Consider the following 13,646-nt stretch of genomic DNA (forward strand, 5'->3'; position numbering starts at 1 on the left):
GCCCATGTTCATTCATACAAGAACAAAATTTGGTTATAAAGCGCTTGAATAATACAAAACCAGCTAAACTACACTGTATTAAACCATAATGAGATGCCACCTTGAAGTATAGGGTAGGTAGAAATAACACCAAAACAAGTACTTTAAAATAATAAAAAAGCTACAGGTGCCTGCAAAGTCAGGCAGAAAGAATGTAGTTTCTCTTTTAGCCATATTGTACCTACTACTGAAATCAGTGAAACATTAGTGTATCTTCCCATGCACTGCATACAGCTACTTCATAGTGTTAAAGAAAATGTGATTACCAGTTTTATTGCGGTTGGATTCATGTTAAGCTGTATCTGATGATTAGTATGGTTTTTGCTCAGCCATCTCTGTAAATGCCTGCCTTCAGCTGTAGTGGAAAGTGTAAGCAACTCTTGCTTGAAATTGGATGTTTAAGGATGTTCAGGTTCTCACAGATACATAATAACTCTGTTGTAAAAACAATATAAAGAGTTTTAAGAACACAGGGTTTCAGTAAACTGAAGGCTTGGTTTTGGTTTTGGCTTTCCTAGATTGACTTTAGTCACTCCTTTGTGTTCAGTTAAGAAAATCCCCATCTTCTTTTTACATTGTCTTACCTCTTTGTGCTTTGCTGAATATCCTCTGTAACCTGAATTCTAGCAGTTCATACTTACAGTTTTTGGCCCCTGTGATGAAACTCTTCCTTGACCAGACTGTCAAGAAAGACTGTTCCTCTTTTATCTTTTTTTTTTTTTTAATGACTGCCACTGTTCTAGCCACCATCCTGGAGTCTTCCTTTGCACGTATTTTATCTTTGTAGGATCCCTTCCCTGAGTTTAATCAAGCATCCCAGTATTATTTTTATAATTGGCTCTTCTGTACTGTTCTCCTTGGTTACCAAAAACAAATCTAAAATAACCTTACATCCTGTTGGTTCCCTGACAACTGAATTAATTTGTCCTCTATGACCAAAGGAAATAACTGGCTCCTGTTTAGGTCTATGATTAGGACTGGTTGTTTCCAAATCTGTATCTGGGATGTTAGTCTTATGCAATAACACAATTCCTAGTAGTATTTGTTTGTCTCCAGTAGTGTTTCATTTTGATTCATATCTGAATCTGACCTATGGGATCAATGGCTGATTCTTGCAGTTATCCTATGCAGTCTCTTTTCCCATCATTTCCCAAAATAATTTGAAACTACTGAGAGTACATTAGTTTGTCCCATTATATAGATCCTAAGTTGAGAATTTAGCAAAACTAGCAGTAGAAGGAAGTAAAATTACTTAGGAAAGGAGGGAAAGGTGAGGATTTTAGGAAAAAAATTGAGATTAAATGAGAAAATTATGAGGGTGGAAGCAATAAGGAAGCATTTTTTAGGAGATAGGCACCTCAAAGGGAAAATCTATACCCCCAAAAAGTGATTTTAAAAAGGCAGCATCTGGAAATGAACAGTAAACACACACAAATGAAGAAACAGAGGACTCAAACTAGTGTTTTGATGGCCTAGTGGGGAAAAAAATAGAGAGAAGAAAAACTGTGAAGTCATTGAAAAAGAAGGCTGTGCTGTTTCCAGTTGGGCACTGAAGCACTTGATACAACAAGGTAAAATTGGCAGGTTCAGTCAAGTTTCCTTCTCCAGCTCACTTGAGGAAATCAGAGGCTACATCTCAGATCTGGAAGCTCTGGAAATCTATCTGAGAGGATGTGGACACAAAAACGAAGACCAAGGTTTCTGCTGAAGTAGAGATCAGATGAGACCTTATAGGTGATGTCACAGAGATGGTGGGAGACATATACAAATATAAACCAAAGTGCAAGCAAAGATTCAGACGTACCTTACAGAGCTAATCTAAAAATTTTGAAATGGAGCCACAGATGTTGTTGTCAGAAGAGGGAGGAGATGAAAAAGAAGCAAATCTTTGTGATGTTGCCATACAGGAGCAACTGAGAAGTTTAAAGGTAGCACCTCAAGAATAAGACATAAGCTATGTTGAGTGCTGAGGGGTTATGAAAAGACTCTGAATTGGAGGAGGGAGATGTTTTTAATAACAGAAAGAAAGCGTTGGCTTCATATACTCTCAGAAGGTAATGCAAGAAGAGCTGTCAATTCCAGCAGTAATGGAAGGAAAAGCTGATGGAGCGAGAGAAAACACGATGGAGATTAAAGAAATAGTCATAAAAGGAATGGTGTGTGAGAGGTATAGACAGGGAAGTGAAGGGGAGGAAGGGAAAGGTGGACAGAGCTCTTAGATAAAAGGGTTGAGGTTTTCAGAAATGTCTCTAGTTCAGCAGTGTTGTCAGAGGAAAGGTTGTCTCTTAGAGAATGATCGAGGAGCCTGATACCTTTGAGCTGTCCTTTGAAGAAGCTGGTTTCTGTACTGCCTAAACAGGAATTTTAGGGTATTTTGCCCACAATATTGGTGTCCAAATTCGTGCCACAGTTGTTCTGTGCAGTTACTTTGTAATCCACTGTGCACATTGTTGGGTGTGAGCTGTTCCAAGGGTAAGTCCAAAGCAGAGAGGGGGGGGGCAAAAAAGGGAAATGAATCCAGGATACATCAGAGTAAAGAGTAAGCAACCATTTCAGCAGCGTAGAAAGAGCTGAAATGTATTCATAGCCTGGGAGGCAACACTGTAAGAATGATTTCATTAGTTGTCTGCAAAATTTTTGCAACAGTGAGATTACTTTTTCAAGTAAGTCCTGGTTTGTCTGTGCAATACTTATTTGTCCATTCAGCTTTCCCTTGTTGCCCATCCAGCTTATTTTATTACTCTATTGTGTCGTGTTCCCATGCTCTGTTAAACAGCTGCCACCATCTGCTGTTCGATGTCCACCTCGTGTCACAGAATAATTGGTTCTGCCGTACGAAGATTCTGTAATACGCTCCCACCCCGACGTGGTGAAAGTCAGACACTGTTAATTTTCAGTGACTTGTACAGGTTCTTCTTTCCTCCCCGCTGGCTCCTAAGTGTTTGTCACGGGCCGTCTTCTGTACCCCTCCCGTTTCAGAATGACTATCGCAAGCTGTCCATGCAGTGCAAGGACTTTGTGGTCGGTGTCCTCGATCTCTGCCGGGACTCGGAGGAAGTGGAGGCCATCCTGAACGGGGATTTAACCTCGGAGCCGGTGGAAGCGCAGAGACACAGAGCCTCCCTGAGCCGTGTCAAACTGGCCATCAAGTACGAGGTCAAAAAGGTAACTCCTCCCAGCCGGTGCTTGCGGGAGAGGTGCCATCCCATCATTCCGCAGGTTTTATGAACCCTCGGTCGGATCGCTTACTGAGACAGGGTGTGTGCAATCAAGACTCTCACAAGGCAGGAGCTGGCAGAAGGGGACTGTAATGAAGGAGTTTAGTTTAATCTACTTCCCACAGCTGAGAAGTGGCAGGAGGTTTTAATGACATAGATCAGGTGTGCTGGCAAGGCTGTGACAGTCGGTCAGATCCTTCTCCCGATTAATCCAAAAGCAGACATTTCAGTGGAGCCAGATTTTCACTCAGGAAAAAGTAAGGATGTGTCTTTATGCCAGTTTCTGTGATAATATCTAATCCAAAGGCTGTCTAGGTGAAACTGTTGGTGACAACCCATGAAAATATCTGTTCTGTTCATTATTTATTTTTATTACTTTTACTTCCTACGTTAAGTAACTCGATTCAGCAAGAAAATTCTGGGAAGTAAGTCTTGCAGCCTTCTAATAGTGTTCCTATCAACACATGGGGGTTTTTTTGTTGATTTTTTTTTTTTAAAAAGTCTCCCTTTCACTACTTCAAAAAAAGGAGAGAGAACATTTAAGCTGACATTAAGTGTATTATTTATGAATTTATTTCAAAGTATGACAGTAAATCAGCTCATCTGCAACGATGTGAGTTGTAGTGAGAAATCTACTCTGTGCGTTCCTTTAAAAATATTTTAAAATTCAGCCCTGAAAATGTATGGAATATGTCTGTGGCTGGTTAATCAGTTCATCTTTGCACTTGGGTTGATTAGTGTTTTGGAGAGTACAATGTGTTTTCAGTTGATGCCCCTCTCAAAGAAATTTTTAATGAACAGTTATGTTGTGAATGAATGTTATGCACTGAAAAATGGAGCTGTGTATCACCAATTTGACATAATACATATCCATAGCAGCTTTTATTGTATTGCTGTGTTGTTCTCCTCAAGATCCCACACTACTCTAGTGCAGAGACTAGTTCATACTGAGTCCTGCTGTGAGAGGACCCAGGAAATACAGCAGTGCCTATGTATTATTTACAGCTACCTATTTACATGATTAGCATAATTTCCATTCTTTACAGCCATTATGGTTTCATCATCTCCACAAGAAGCCTTGTGTTTCTCAGAATAAATAACCCTGTATTCTGTGGCAACCTCTCGAGCCAATCTGCCACATAAAATGGGTTGTGAGCACCCTGCCAGAACAACTGGGAAATGCTGGTGTTTATCATGTCCCCAAAAGATTGCTAACAAAAATTCTAAACACAGATCCCAAGCAGCAAATCACCATTTCCAATGTAGAATTGATCTACAGCAGATAAATGCACATTAATTACCAAAATTCAAGGTAAATATATACAAGCACTAAATTAATTAAAAAGAATGGAACAGGGGGGAAAAAATCAAAGTGCATGAGCATGTTAAGTGTCTAAGTATCACATAAATTCTTTATGCTGTTGCATTTTAATGTGTACAAACGTTGAGACTCGTGTCTCAGCTTTCTTGCTGTAGACTGTGGTTTTCTTTTAAGAGGTTATTGTCACTGATGAAATTCATTGCTGAGCAAAGGGCCACACAGATCTGTTAAGAATAACAAAGATCTGCATAGTGGGGAAGAAAAAAAAGGCAATTCCACATAGCAAACTTGTTCTCTTGCAAGAGAGAAACTCAAAGTGTTGACAAATGACAAATACAGTTCAAGACCTACAAGACTAATGATCTTGGTGAAAGGAAATAGATGCTGCAGAGTTGTTACCATATTGATACATGTTCCCTGTAAGTGGCCATTACAGAGGGCATGACAAGGATTGAGCCAGGAAATGTCTCTGCCATGGTGGTCCTTTGATTTGCTGGGCTTTGCTCCATCACAGATGGGACAGATGACAGTGATATTCTGACTGGAAGGGATTCAGATGTGGGAACTCCACACGGGATTATTTCAGCCCTCTAACTGCAGGAAGCAGACAAGGCTGTGGCTGTGTTCCTTAGCTTTCCATATTTCTAGCTGTGCTTCTGGGTCAGTTACATTAAGGTCAGTTCCCTGGTGCACACAGAACTACAGGTCCATGAAATAGTTAATGAGCCATATGCCCTTTTCAGAGGGAGGAAAAAGCATATGACAAGTGAGCAAATGTGCTCAGAAGTTCACTGCCAGGGAAATGGAGGTTTTAATTCTATTAGTAATGAAACTCTTGCACTTAATACCCCAGGTACTGCATCAGAGTTTAGCCCATCTTTTAAACATGATATTATTTCAAAGGTAAGGTTCAGACTGAAACTGCAGCCCCAATAGTGAAGGACTGAGGGAATTAAGGGGAGAGAAAAAAAAAGGAGTTAGAACAAGTAGTCTTGCTTTGTATGCTGAATTGCTGCTGCAGTAGTGCTTTTAGTTTTGTGTCTCAACTCTGTCTTTAGATTGCCAATAAAATTTCAGAGAAGAGCTGACACTGGACCAAGTTCTGCAGTTCTTGCCAGGATAAAAAATCAGAACGGAATTTCTGAGTGAAATCAATAAAGGTTGGAGTGAAATCACAGGATTTAATTTTCAAACGCTGAAGTTTTGAATCGATAGATAAGAAAGAAGATACAAAATTCTCTTTGTGTGTTGTGTGCTTGTGTATCAGACCGTGCCAGGATCTGCTCTTGCTACGTCTAAACTCAGCCATTAGGATGGTAGGAATAAATAACATTATAATCACTCTTAGTCATAGAGAAAAATATTTACATACTGATGACTTGGTTCGTGGTCATGAAACTGAAAACATCAGAAATGTTACAGTCAATTGTGCTCAGAAAAGCAGCTACATTAAAATTGGTGTTTTTTAATTTCTTTTAGTTACCAGCTACTGTCCTCAGGCATCTTTTTTGTTCACTGGGGTTTGGACTGAATCTGAAAATATTAGATCAATGTGATAATATATGTTGATAATAGATCAACATATGTAATGGAAAGTATGATGCTGCATGGAAAGTAAAATGAGAGAAGAGAAATGCAGAAAGGTTGTAGGATGATGTGATCAATAGGTAAAAAAAAGTACTTAAAATGTGATGGGGACCTACTGTCCTTGGAGGAGATGAAGCTGTGACGGGAGACAGATAATACAGGAACACACACACACAGAAGATGGATGGGCATAGAAGGGTTTACAGTTGCTGAAAATAAAACCAACGCAATCATAAATTGAAATATTTCAGTAGACACAGAGAGAAGAAGGATGAGTTTCAGAGCTTTTATGGCTGAGAAGTGACAGAACTTGCTCCGAGGGCTTGGATGTGCTGCACGTTGTGCAGTTGCCAACAGTTAAATGAGTCACTGAGATCTTCTCGAGAGCCCTCAGACTCACTGCCCGAGAAGAACTTGCCCATAACTCTTGGCATCTTATTCACTAAATCTTCCCTTTTCTGGGGAAAATTATAGCCAGGCAGATCTCCTCTTAGTGTCAGATCCAAATGTTGATAGAACAGGAGGAATAAACCAGCACAGAGCTCTGGGTGAGATGCCAGAGCTCCTTTAAAGCTCCTTTACTGTTTCTTCCCGTTCCCTCTGGTACTAGAAGGAATGACGTGGGTGTTTCTTCTCCCCTCTTCCCTACGGTTTTAAGCCTGATTTTAAAAATGTCTTTGTAATTTGAAATAATTATTTACTTTCCTGCCTTTGTCCGCAGTTAATCTGCTGTGGGATTTGTCCCTTTGATGTCCTGAGTTGACAATGAAATTTATCTTACTGAAAGAAGAGACTGGGGGCATATGTCAGAATGCACAAGCACACAAAAAACCAATCTCTTCTTCTCAAATGGGCCAGGCTGGCAGGTTTTATGCTGCATAAGCTTCAAAGGTGACAGCCTAGGAAAAAAGAATAGAAATATAGTTTGAGTTGACGTTAATTTCTTAAAAGACTTTTACAATCTTTTTATTTATTTCTGTTGGCCAATCCACTCTATGTACAAGCCGCATTAATATGTGAACTGGCTAATGAATCACACACCAAAATGCTTAGGGACTTTAATTTTAGAGCAAAGTAGATTAAAGTATGAAGATTGCTTCTCCTTTTAAAGTTCATGCAACAGCTTCAGATTTCTCTTCTTGAGAGCTTTAAAGTTCCCTGTTTTCATTGCCAATGATTTAATTTGATTTTCTTTAAGAAGTCGGTCCTGTTGTACTACTCTATGCACTTTTTAATGAGATTTGGAATATTAATGGAGTTTTGCAGGCAAGACCTGGCAAACAACAGTGTGTATAGTACGTAATGATCTCTACTGAGTACAAGGGATAATAAAATGGGTATCCAAGATTTACAGTATTTTAATTATTTTTTCGAAAGTATAACCAGCTGATACCAAATCTCACTCTTAACCCAAATTATCAGCGTTACCAGGATTATTTTCTAATCCTTTCTGTGTAACACCTAGCATGGTGATCGTGGCTGTGTACGTAGCAGTTACATAACTCTTCTTATTGATAACATGTTTTGTTTCTTTTTCCTTGCAGTTTGTGGCCCATCCAAACTGTCAGCAACAGCTCCTGACTATCTGGTATGAAAACCTCTCAGGATTACGGGAGCAGACCATTGCTATCAAGTGTCTGGTTGTGCTGGTTGTGGCACTGGGCCTTCCATTTCTAGCCATTGGTTATTGGATCGCGCCGTGTAGCAGGGTACTGAATTTTATAAATTACCTCTCTTGTAACGTTCTGGGAGCTGGTTTTCAATTTCTGGCAGTTAACATGCAGTATTGTACCTCCAATTCTGCTGCTTCCAAATTTTAATTAATTAATGATATTTTTAGCGTTCTCTAATCTTGAGCCAAAAGATGCTACTTGTTTTATTTGCACTGTGAAGAGGGGACCACAGTGATGAAGCATGAAAATAAACTGATGTTAAGTTTAAAGAAAGAAAAATAACCTTCTCTGAGAGCTTTTTTTTTTCTTTTTTAAATTTCTGCAGAACGTGCTCACCTCACAGTCTCTGCTATGTAATTATATCTGTAGTAGTAACGTGGGTTTTTTGAAAGTCACCACTCAAATTTTTTGTTAAGTCTCCTCTGATGGCATCTTAAGGTCTCATGCTGTTCCCACATAAACCATTAGCAGAACATCTGTTGACTTCACTGATGCAGAACTTAATCTTAAGTAAAATATTTGTTATTCCTGCCCTAGGAGGTCTGTTTACCAGCTGAACCATAGAGCAGAAATTAAACTAAATGCAGTATTCCAACCACGTGATAGGATATATTTGTAAAAGAGCATAAGTGTAAACTCTTAGCTTCTTAAAATGATGTGAAAGTGTAAGGGTGCTTTCAGCTTTCCTGATGATCTCCCAAGGAAAGTAATAGCAGTAGTTTCTTTGGAATCCTGGTAGTCTGTGGCACGTGAATAGTTTGCAAATGAAGTACATTTGGTAGATCTTTGGTAAATCAGATGGAGGAAGATTTCTCTGTTACTTAAATTTTTTTTGAAATGTAATGTGAATTTACTTCTGTGCTGAATGTGGTCCTTCAATTTTATTTCCTTAACAAGTGTACAGCAAAGAAATGTGAGTTTCATTTCTATTTTACTCTTGTAATTCATCTCAAGAAGGATACAATTTTCCTCCGCTTCTACATATTTGAAGGGAACCCGATCTTTTCTCTGGGTTAAATATTTATTTGCTTTAAAGATAAACCTTTATGGAAATAGTGTAATTGTTACTCTCATTATTCTCTGAAATGTCACTTTCCATTAATATCTTCAGTAAATATATCCCTCACTCACAGCTCCATATCATAGAAACACATTAGTATATTTTTAGCTGGTGTCCAACATGGCAAAGTGACATTTGTCCTTGAGCTTTAATTCCCAGTGCCAGAAACACCTGATGTTTTTCCTAGTGCTCATGTCAAATAAACTGCTATACATTCAGGTCAGTTGATACTGCAATTACAGAAGGCTTTCTAAAGGTCAGGAGCAGGAAAGGAACCTGGGACTGTTTGCACAGGTAGTAAATGCAGTTTAGTGTGTGCTGGTCTGCCTAGTTCCCAGCATCTGACCCAAATTCCAGGAAAACCATTCCTTGAAGTAAGAGTCTGATATTCTGCAGGTCTTCTCCTTCGGTACAGACAGACTGCCCCTGCTGCTGCTGCTCTGTTCTTTTACCAGGTGCAGATGTGAACTGAACCTGTTGAATTTATTTGAAAATCATTAATATTTCTGACCTTATTTTTCTTAGTCCATTTTGTGGAACAATTAATTATTTTTAGTAGGTACAGGTACTTATTTGGCACTTCTATATCTGAACATATGTTCTGAGGATGGAGTACAATAGCCAGAGACAGACAACTGTAATTTTTCCTAGAGCTATAGTCACAGACAAGCTCATAGTACACTCTTGTTGGTAGGGAAAACATTTTGCTACTTGAAGATTTTAATAATTTATCTTTCCCTGGCCTTGCTTTACAAACTCCTTCTGGTCACTGCCGTTGTACATCTGTAATTCCTTGGAGTGTTTCCCCTCAAACATTGCCATCTAGAGTGTATGGAATGACGTGCACGCTCAGTAACAGGACAGCGTATTCCATGAGGCTCCCTGTGGGAGGCTTTCTTCTGAAACAGTGAAGCATCACAGCTCAGTGCACTTGGAAGAGTATCCTTTAAAAATGAGCTTGCTGATGGTCCTGAGCCCGTTTATGCTTCTGGAATGCCTGATGTTCCTTTGAGAAAACTGAGTGACTGCTTTCATTCTGCCTTTGCAGCTTGGAAGAATTCTTCGAAGCCCATTTATGAAATTTGTGGCACATGCAGCATCCTTCATTATTTTCCTAGGCCTGCTGGTGTTCAATGCTTCAGACAGATTTGAGGGTATATCAACACTACCCAATGTCACTGTTACTGATTACCCCAAGCAGATCTTTAGGGTGAAGACCACCCAGTTCACCTGGACAGAAATGCTGATCATGGTATGGGTACTCGGTAGGTATAAGGCCCCTTTATCTTTATATCAATTGTTTATATCATGCAGATATAAATTCTAAAATATAAATTATATAAAAAATGTAGATTCTGTGAGGTTGTGATCTGGATTAAATCCATGTCAATTAACTTCTGAGGAGATGTTTGAGTAAGAAATCTGAACTACACCCAGCCAAATTCCATTTTCTCTGCTGAAAAGCATTTTATTCTGTAAAGTGGAGAATCAGTAGTGTAAATTGTGCCATGTATATTTGCTCATCTGTGTTGTTGGGTAGTTGTGTCCCTGTGGAAAAATTCAACCTGATTCAGAAGTGGTTTATGAGTGTGAATGGTAAGAAAGTGAGAGGAGGGTTTTTTTCCACATTTTACATTTTTCCTCCTTTAGAAGTACAGTTATGTTGTTAGGCCATAATACTTCCACTGCAAAGTCATGGCTCTATGCTACCCTTTGTGGAGATGCCCGAGCTTTATCCCCACTAATTAGTCTCAATTAGTATCTTTCTGTTTGATCAACCCTATTGAAACCAAGAGAGCCTTAGTCAAGGTGGGTGATGATGCTGTGACAAGAAAAAATGAGCGAATTTTTTCTCAGTTTCATGAAATGGGAGAATGCAGAGAATTTAAACAAAAAGAGTTTGGCAAACATTGCTGTGCTTTTTAATTTCTTGTTGCAGGTATGATGTGGTCAGAATGCAAAGAGCTGTGGCTGGAAGGACCCAGGGAATACATCCTGCAGTTATGGAACGTTTTGGATTTCGGGATGCTGTCCATTTTCATTGCCGCTTTCACAGCGAGGCTTCTGGCATTCCTGCAGGCCACGAAAGCACAACAGTATGTGGACAACTACATCGAGGAGAATGATCTCTCTGAGGTCACACTGCCTCCAGAAATAGAATATTTCACTTATGGTGAGTTTAACTTTTCTGTAAAACAGATCTGAACGTAGAAAAACTTGATGGATGCACTGGCATTTAGAAGCCCGAAGATTAATATCTGTATGGGTTTGTGTTTGTGACACTGTGTAACCTCTTGTGCCTCAATATTTTTATTTCTGTGATATTTAAACAACAGTTTTTATGAGGCTAGCTTGACAAATAAGTTTGCTAGAATATTAAATCCAAGTAATAGGCATAAGGAGAAAATCAGTTCCATTGTAGCTGCCCATAATTTTGTTGTATCTCTTTATCTTAGAGCTAAACTTGACCCCCCTTGATTTTAAACATTCACAAGTCACATTTTATTCTTGCCTTATTGCACAACAGATAAAATTTGGATGTGATTTTTTTTCCTGGTTCAGTTGTTTGATAGTTATTCATATTCATAAACATCCACTGGCATTTCCTCCTGAAGGAAGGATGCAGGTCAAGTAAAGATCTGCTCAAATAGAATAGAAGTACTAAATACTTATTGCAGTGCAGAAATTGTCATTAAAGGTGTGATGAATCTGTATTTGCAACACAAGCAAATGCTGTGTTTGCTGCTGACAGTGTATTTTAGCATGTGCTTTATGAACTTCAATATATTATAACAGCAGACTTGGTTTTGTTATTTAAGTTAATTGCTTTGTAACCAATCTGAATTTGTGAATATGTAAACACACATTTAGAAACACATGGTATTTTGATATGAAGCACATTTTAATACAGTGTTATTTTGCTAAGGATGGTGCATGAATTCACATAGTAATTTAAGAATTTCTACACAACTCAGTGGTTTCTGTGCACATTGTGTGTAAAACCCACGATCCAATTTCTTTTGAGGTGATTGGCAAAAGTCTTTATGATCACTATGGGAACAGGGTTATATCCTGAACTTGTAACAATGGCAAAGGCTTGGTGTGATTATTAAAGGAAATTGTTCATCAACCAACACTGTTAACTTCCCATCAATAAAACATCAAAGAGGAATAAATTTCCGGTTAGCATACTGCTTATTAAGACAGCTAATAATACAGGCATGTTGAGAAAAGCAATAAGGAATCAGTTATTGTTGTTTAGTTCAGTTAAAATGCAAACTGTAGAAGAGAATGTCATGTTTCTTCAAGTCTCTTTTTCTTCCAGCAGAAGGTAATGTAACTTATTTTCATCATTTGTGACTTAAATGAAATAGGAATAGAATAGCAACTATTAGACTCCTCGAATATTTGTCTCAGCTAAATTCAGACACGTTAATGGAAAAATCCTGTCAGGACCTATTTCCCAACATTGTGATAAATGGGTAACCCCTGTGTTTTGTATCTTCCAGCCAGAGATAAATGGCTCCCATCTGATCCTCAGATAATATCTGAAGGCCTTTATGCCATTGCTGTCGTCCTGAGCTTTTCTCGGATCGCCTACATCCTGCCTGCAAATGAGAGCTTTGGGCCCCTGCAGATTTCACTGGGAAGGACTGTTAAGGACATCTTCAAGTTTATGGTCCTTTTCATTATGGTCTTCCTTGCATTCATGATTGGGATGTTCATACTATATTCCTACTACCTTGGAGCTAAACTAAACCCGGCCTTTACAACGTAAGTCTGAAGTTTATTTTAAGTAAAAAGCCAGTGTGAGACTTTCAGGTTTCTTCACTGAGGTGGCAAAGTCTGTGAGATGCTGTATGCTCTCTCCTAGCAGTAAAATAAAACTGAAGACAGTTACAGTCAGCAGGAAATCAGGTGTCTCAGGACCTTAGAAACAGAATACAAAAGACCAGTTGTTTCCTGTTTGTTTCCTGCAGTCCAAAATACTTTTACCTCTATATTAATCACACAGATGTGAGCAACAAATTGTAAGAAAATATTACCTGATATCTTCTGAATGACCTAATGCAAGGTTTAATCAGAAGCTCTTGAAAGGAGAGCAGTGGTTTTGTTCCCATCAGCCCCATTTTAACTTTATTAGGACAGGGACAGTCTGCCCCTGCAGAGTTAGACTGGAAAATAATGAGATGCAATTATGGTTCATCTCAAAACCTAGATATGAAATACCTTTCTAGTTCTTGGCCTGTTGTTCTGCATGTATTGTTACAACTAGATTAGCTCTGATGAATAGGTGGAGCACAGAGGAGAAATCGAATATACTGGAAAAAAGCTTCCTTGCCTGCTTGTTGATCAGTGCTCTGCAAACCTGATTCACAGACAAATTAATTGAGGTTGTTTATCAGTCACTGCAAACACAACTTATATTTATTTGTGTAGTTAGTAATAATTCCTTCCTCGTTTTTTTTTTTTCCCTACAGAGTGGAAGAAAGTTTCAAGACCTTATTTTGGTCAATATTTGGCTTGTCTGAAGTCACCTCTGTTGTCCTCAAATACGATCACAAGTTCATAGAGAACATCGGTTATGTTCTTTATGGCATATACAACGTGACAATGGTGGTAGTTCTGCTCAACATGCTCATTGCTATGATCAATAGTTCCTATCAGGAAATTGAGGTGGGCTCTGTTCTCAACTTGTTCTCTTTTGTTATGTTGAAAAAGGGGTAGAGTTACTAGGAATTATTTCC

The 13,646-nt window shown here is 38.8% G+C and overlaps 1 protein-coding gene across 2 annotated transcripts in view; it reads left to right on the forward strand.

The window, feature by feature from the left end:
- The window catches only part of TRPC3 (transient receptor potential cation channel subfamily C member 3), a 36,807-nt gene that overhangs the window by 16,490 nt on the left and 6,671 nt on the right, over positions 1-13,646 (forward strand). For both annotated transcript variants that reach the window (XM_032686848.1, XM_032686847.1), the window contains exons 3-8: positions 3,019-3,204; positions 7,710-7,874; positions 9,947-10,163; positions 10,838-11,071; positions 12,408-12,672; positions 13,380-13,575. In XM_032686848.1, coding sequence (XP_032542739.1) covers positions 3,019-3,204; positions 7,710-7,874; positions 9,947-10,163; positions 10,838-11,071; positions 12,408-12,672; positions 13,380-13,575 — 1,263 coding nt within the window. The remainder of the gene's footprint in view (positions 1-3,018; positions 3,205-7,709; positions 7,875-9,946; positions 10,164-10,837; positions 11,072-12,407; positions 12,673-13,379; positions 13,576-13,646) is intronic.

Source organism: Chiroxiphia lanceolata, chromosome 4, assembly GCF_009829145.1.
Source record: "Chiroxiphia lanceolata isolate bChiLan1 chromosome 4, bChiLan1.pri, whole genome shotgun sequence".
NCBI lineage: Eukaryota > Metazoa > Chordata > Aves > Passeriformes > Pipridae > Chiroxiphia > Chiroxiphia lanceolata.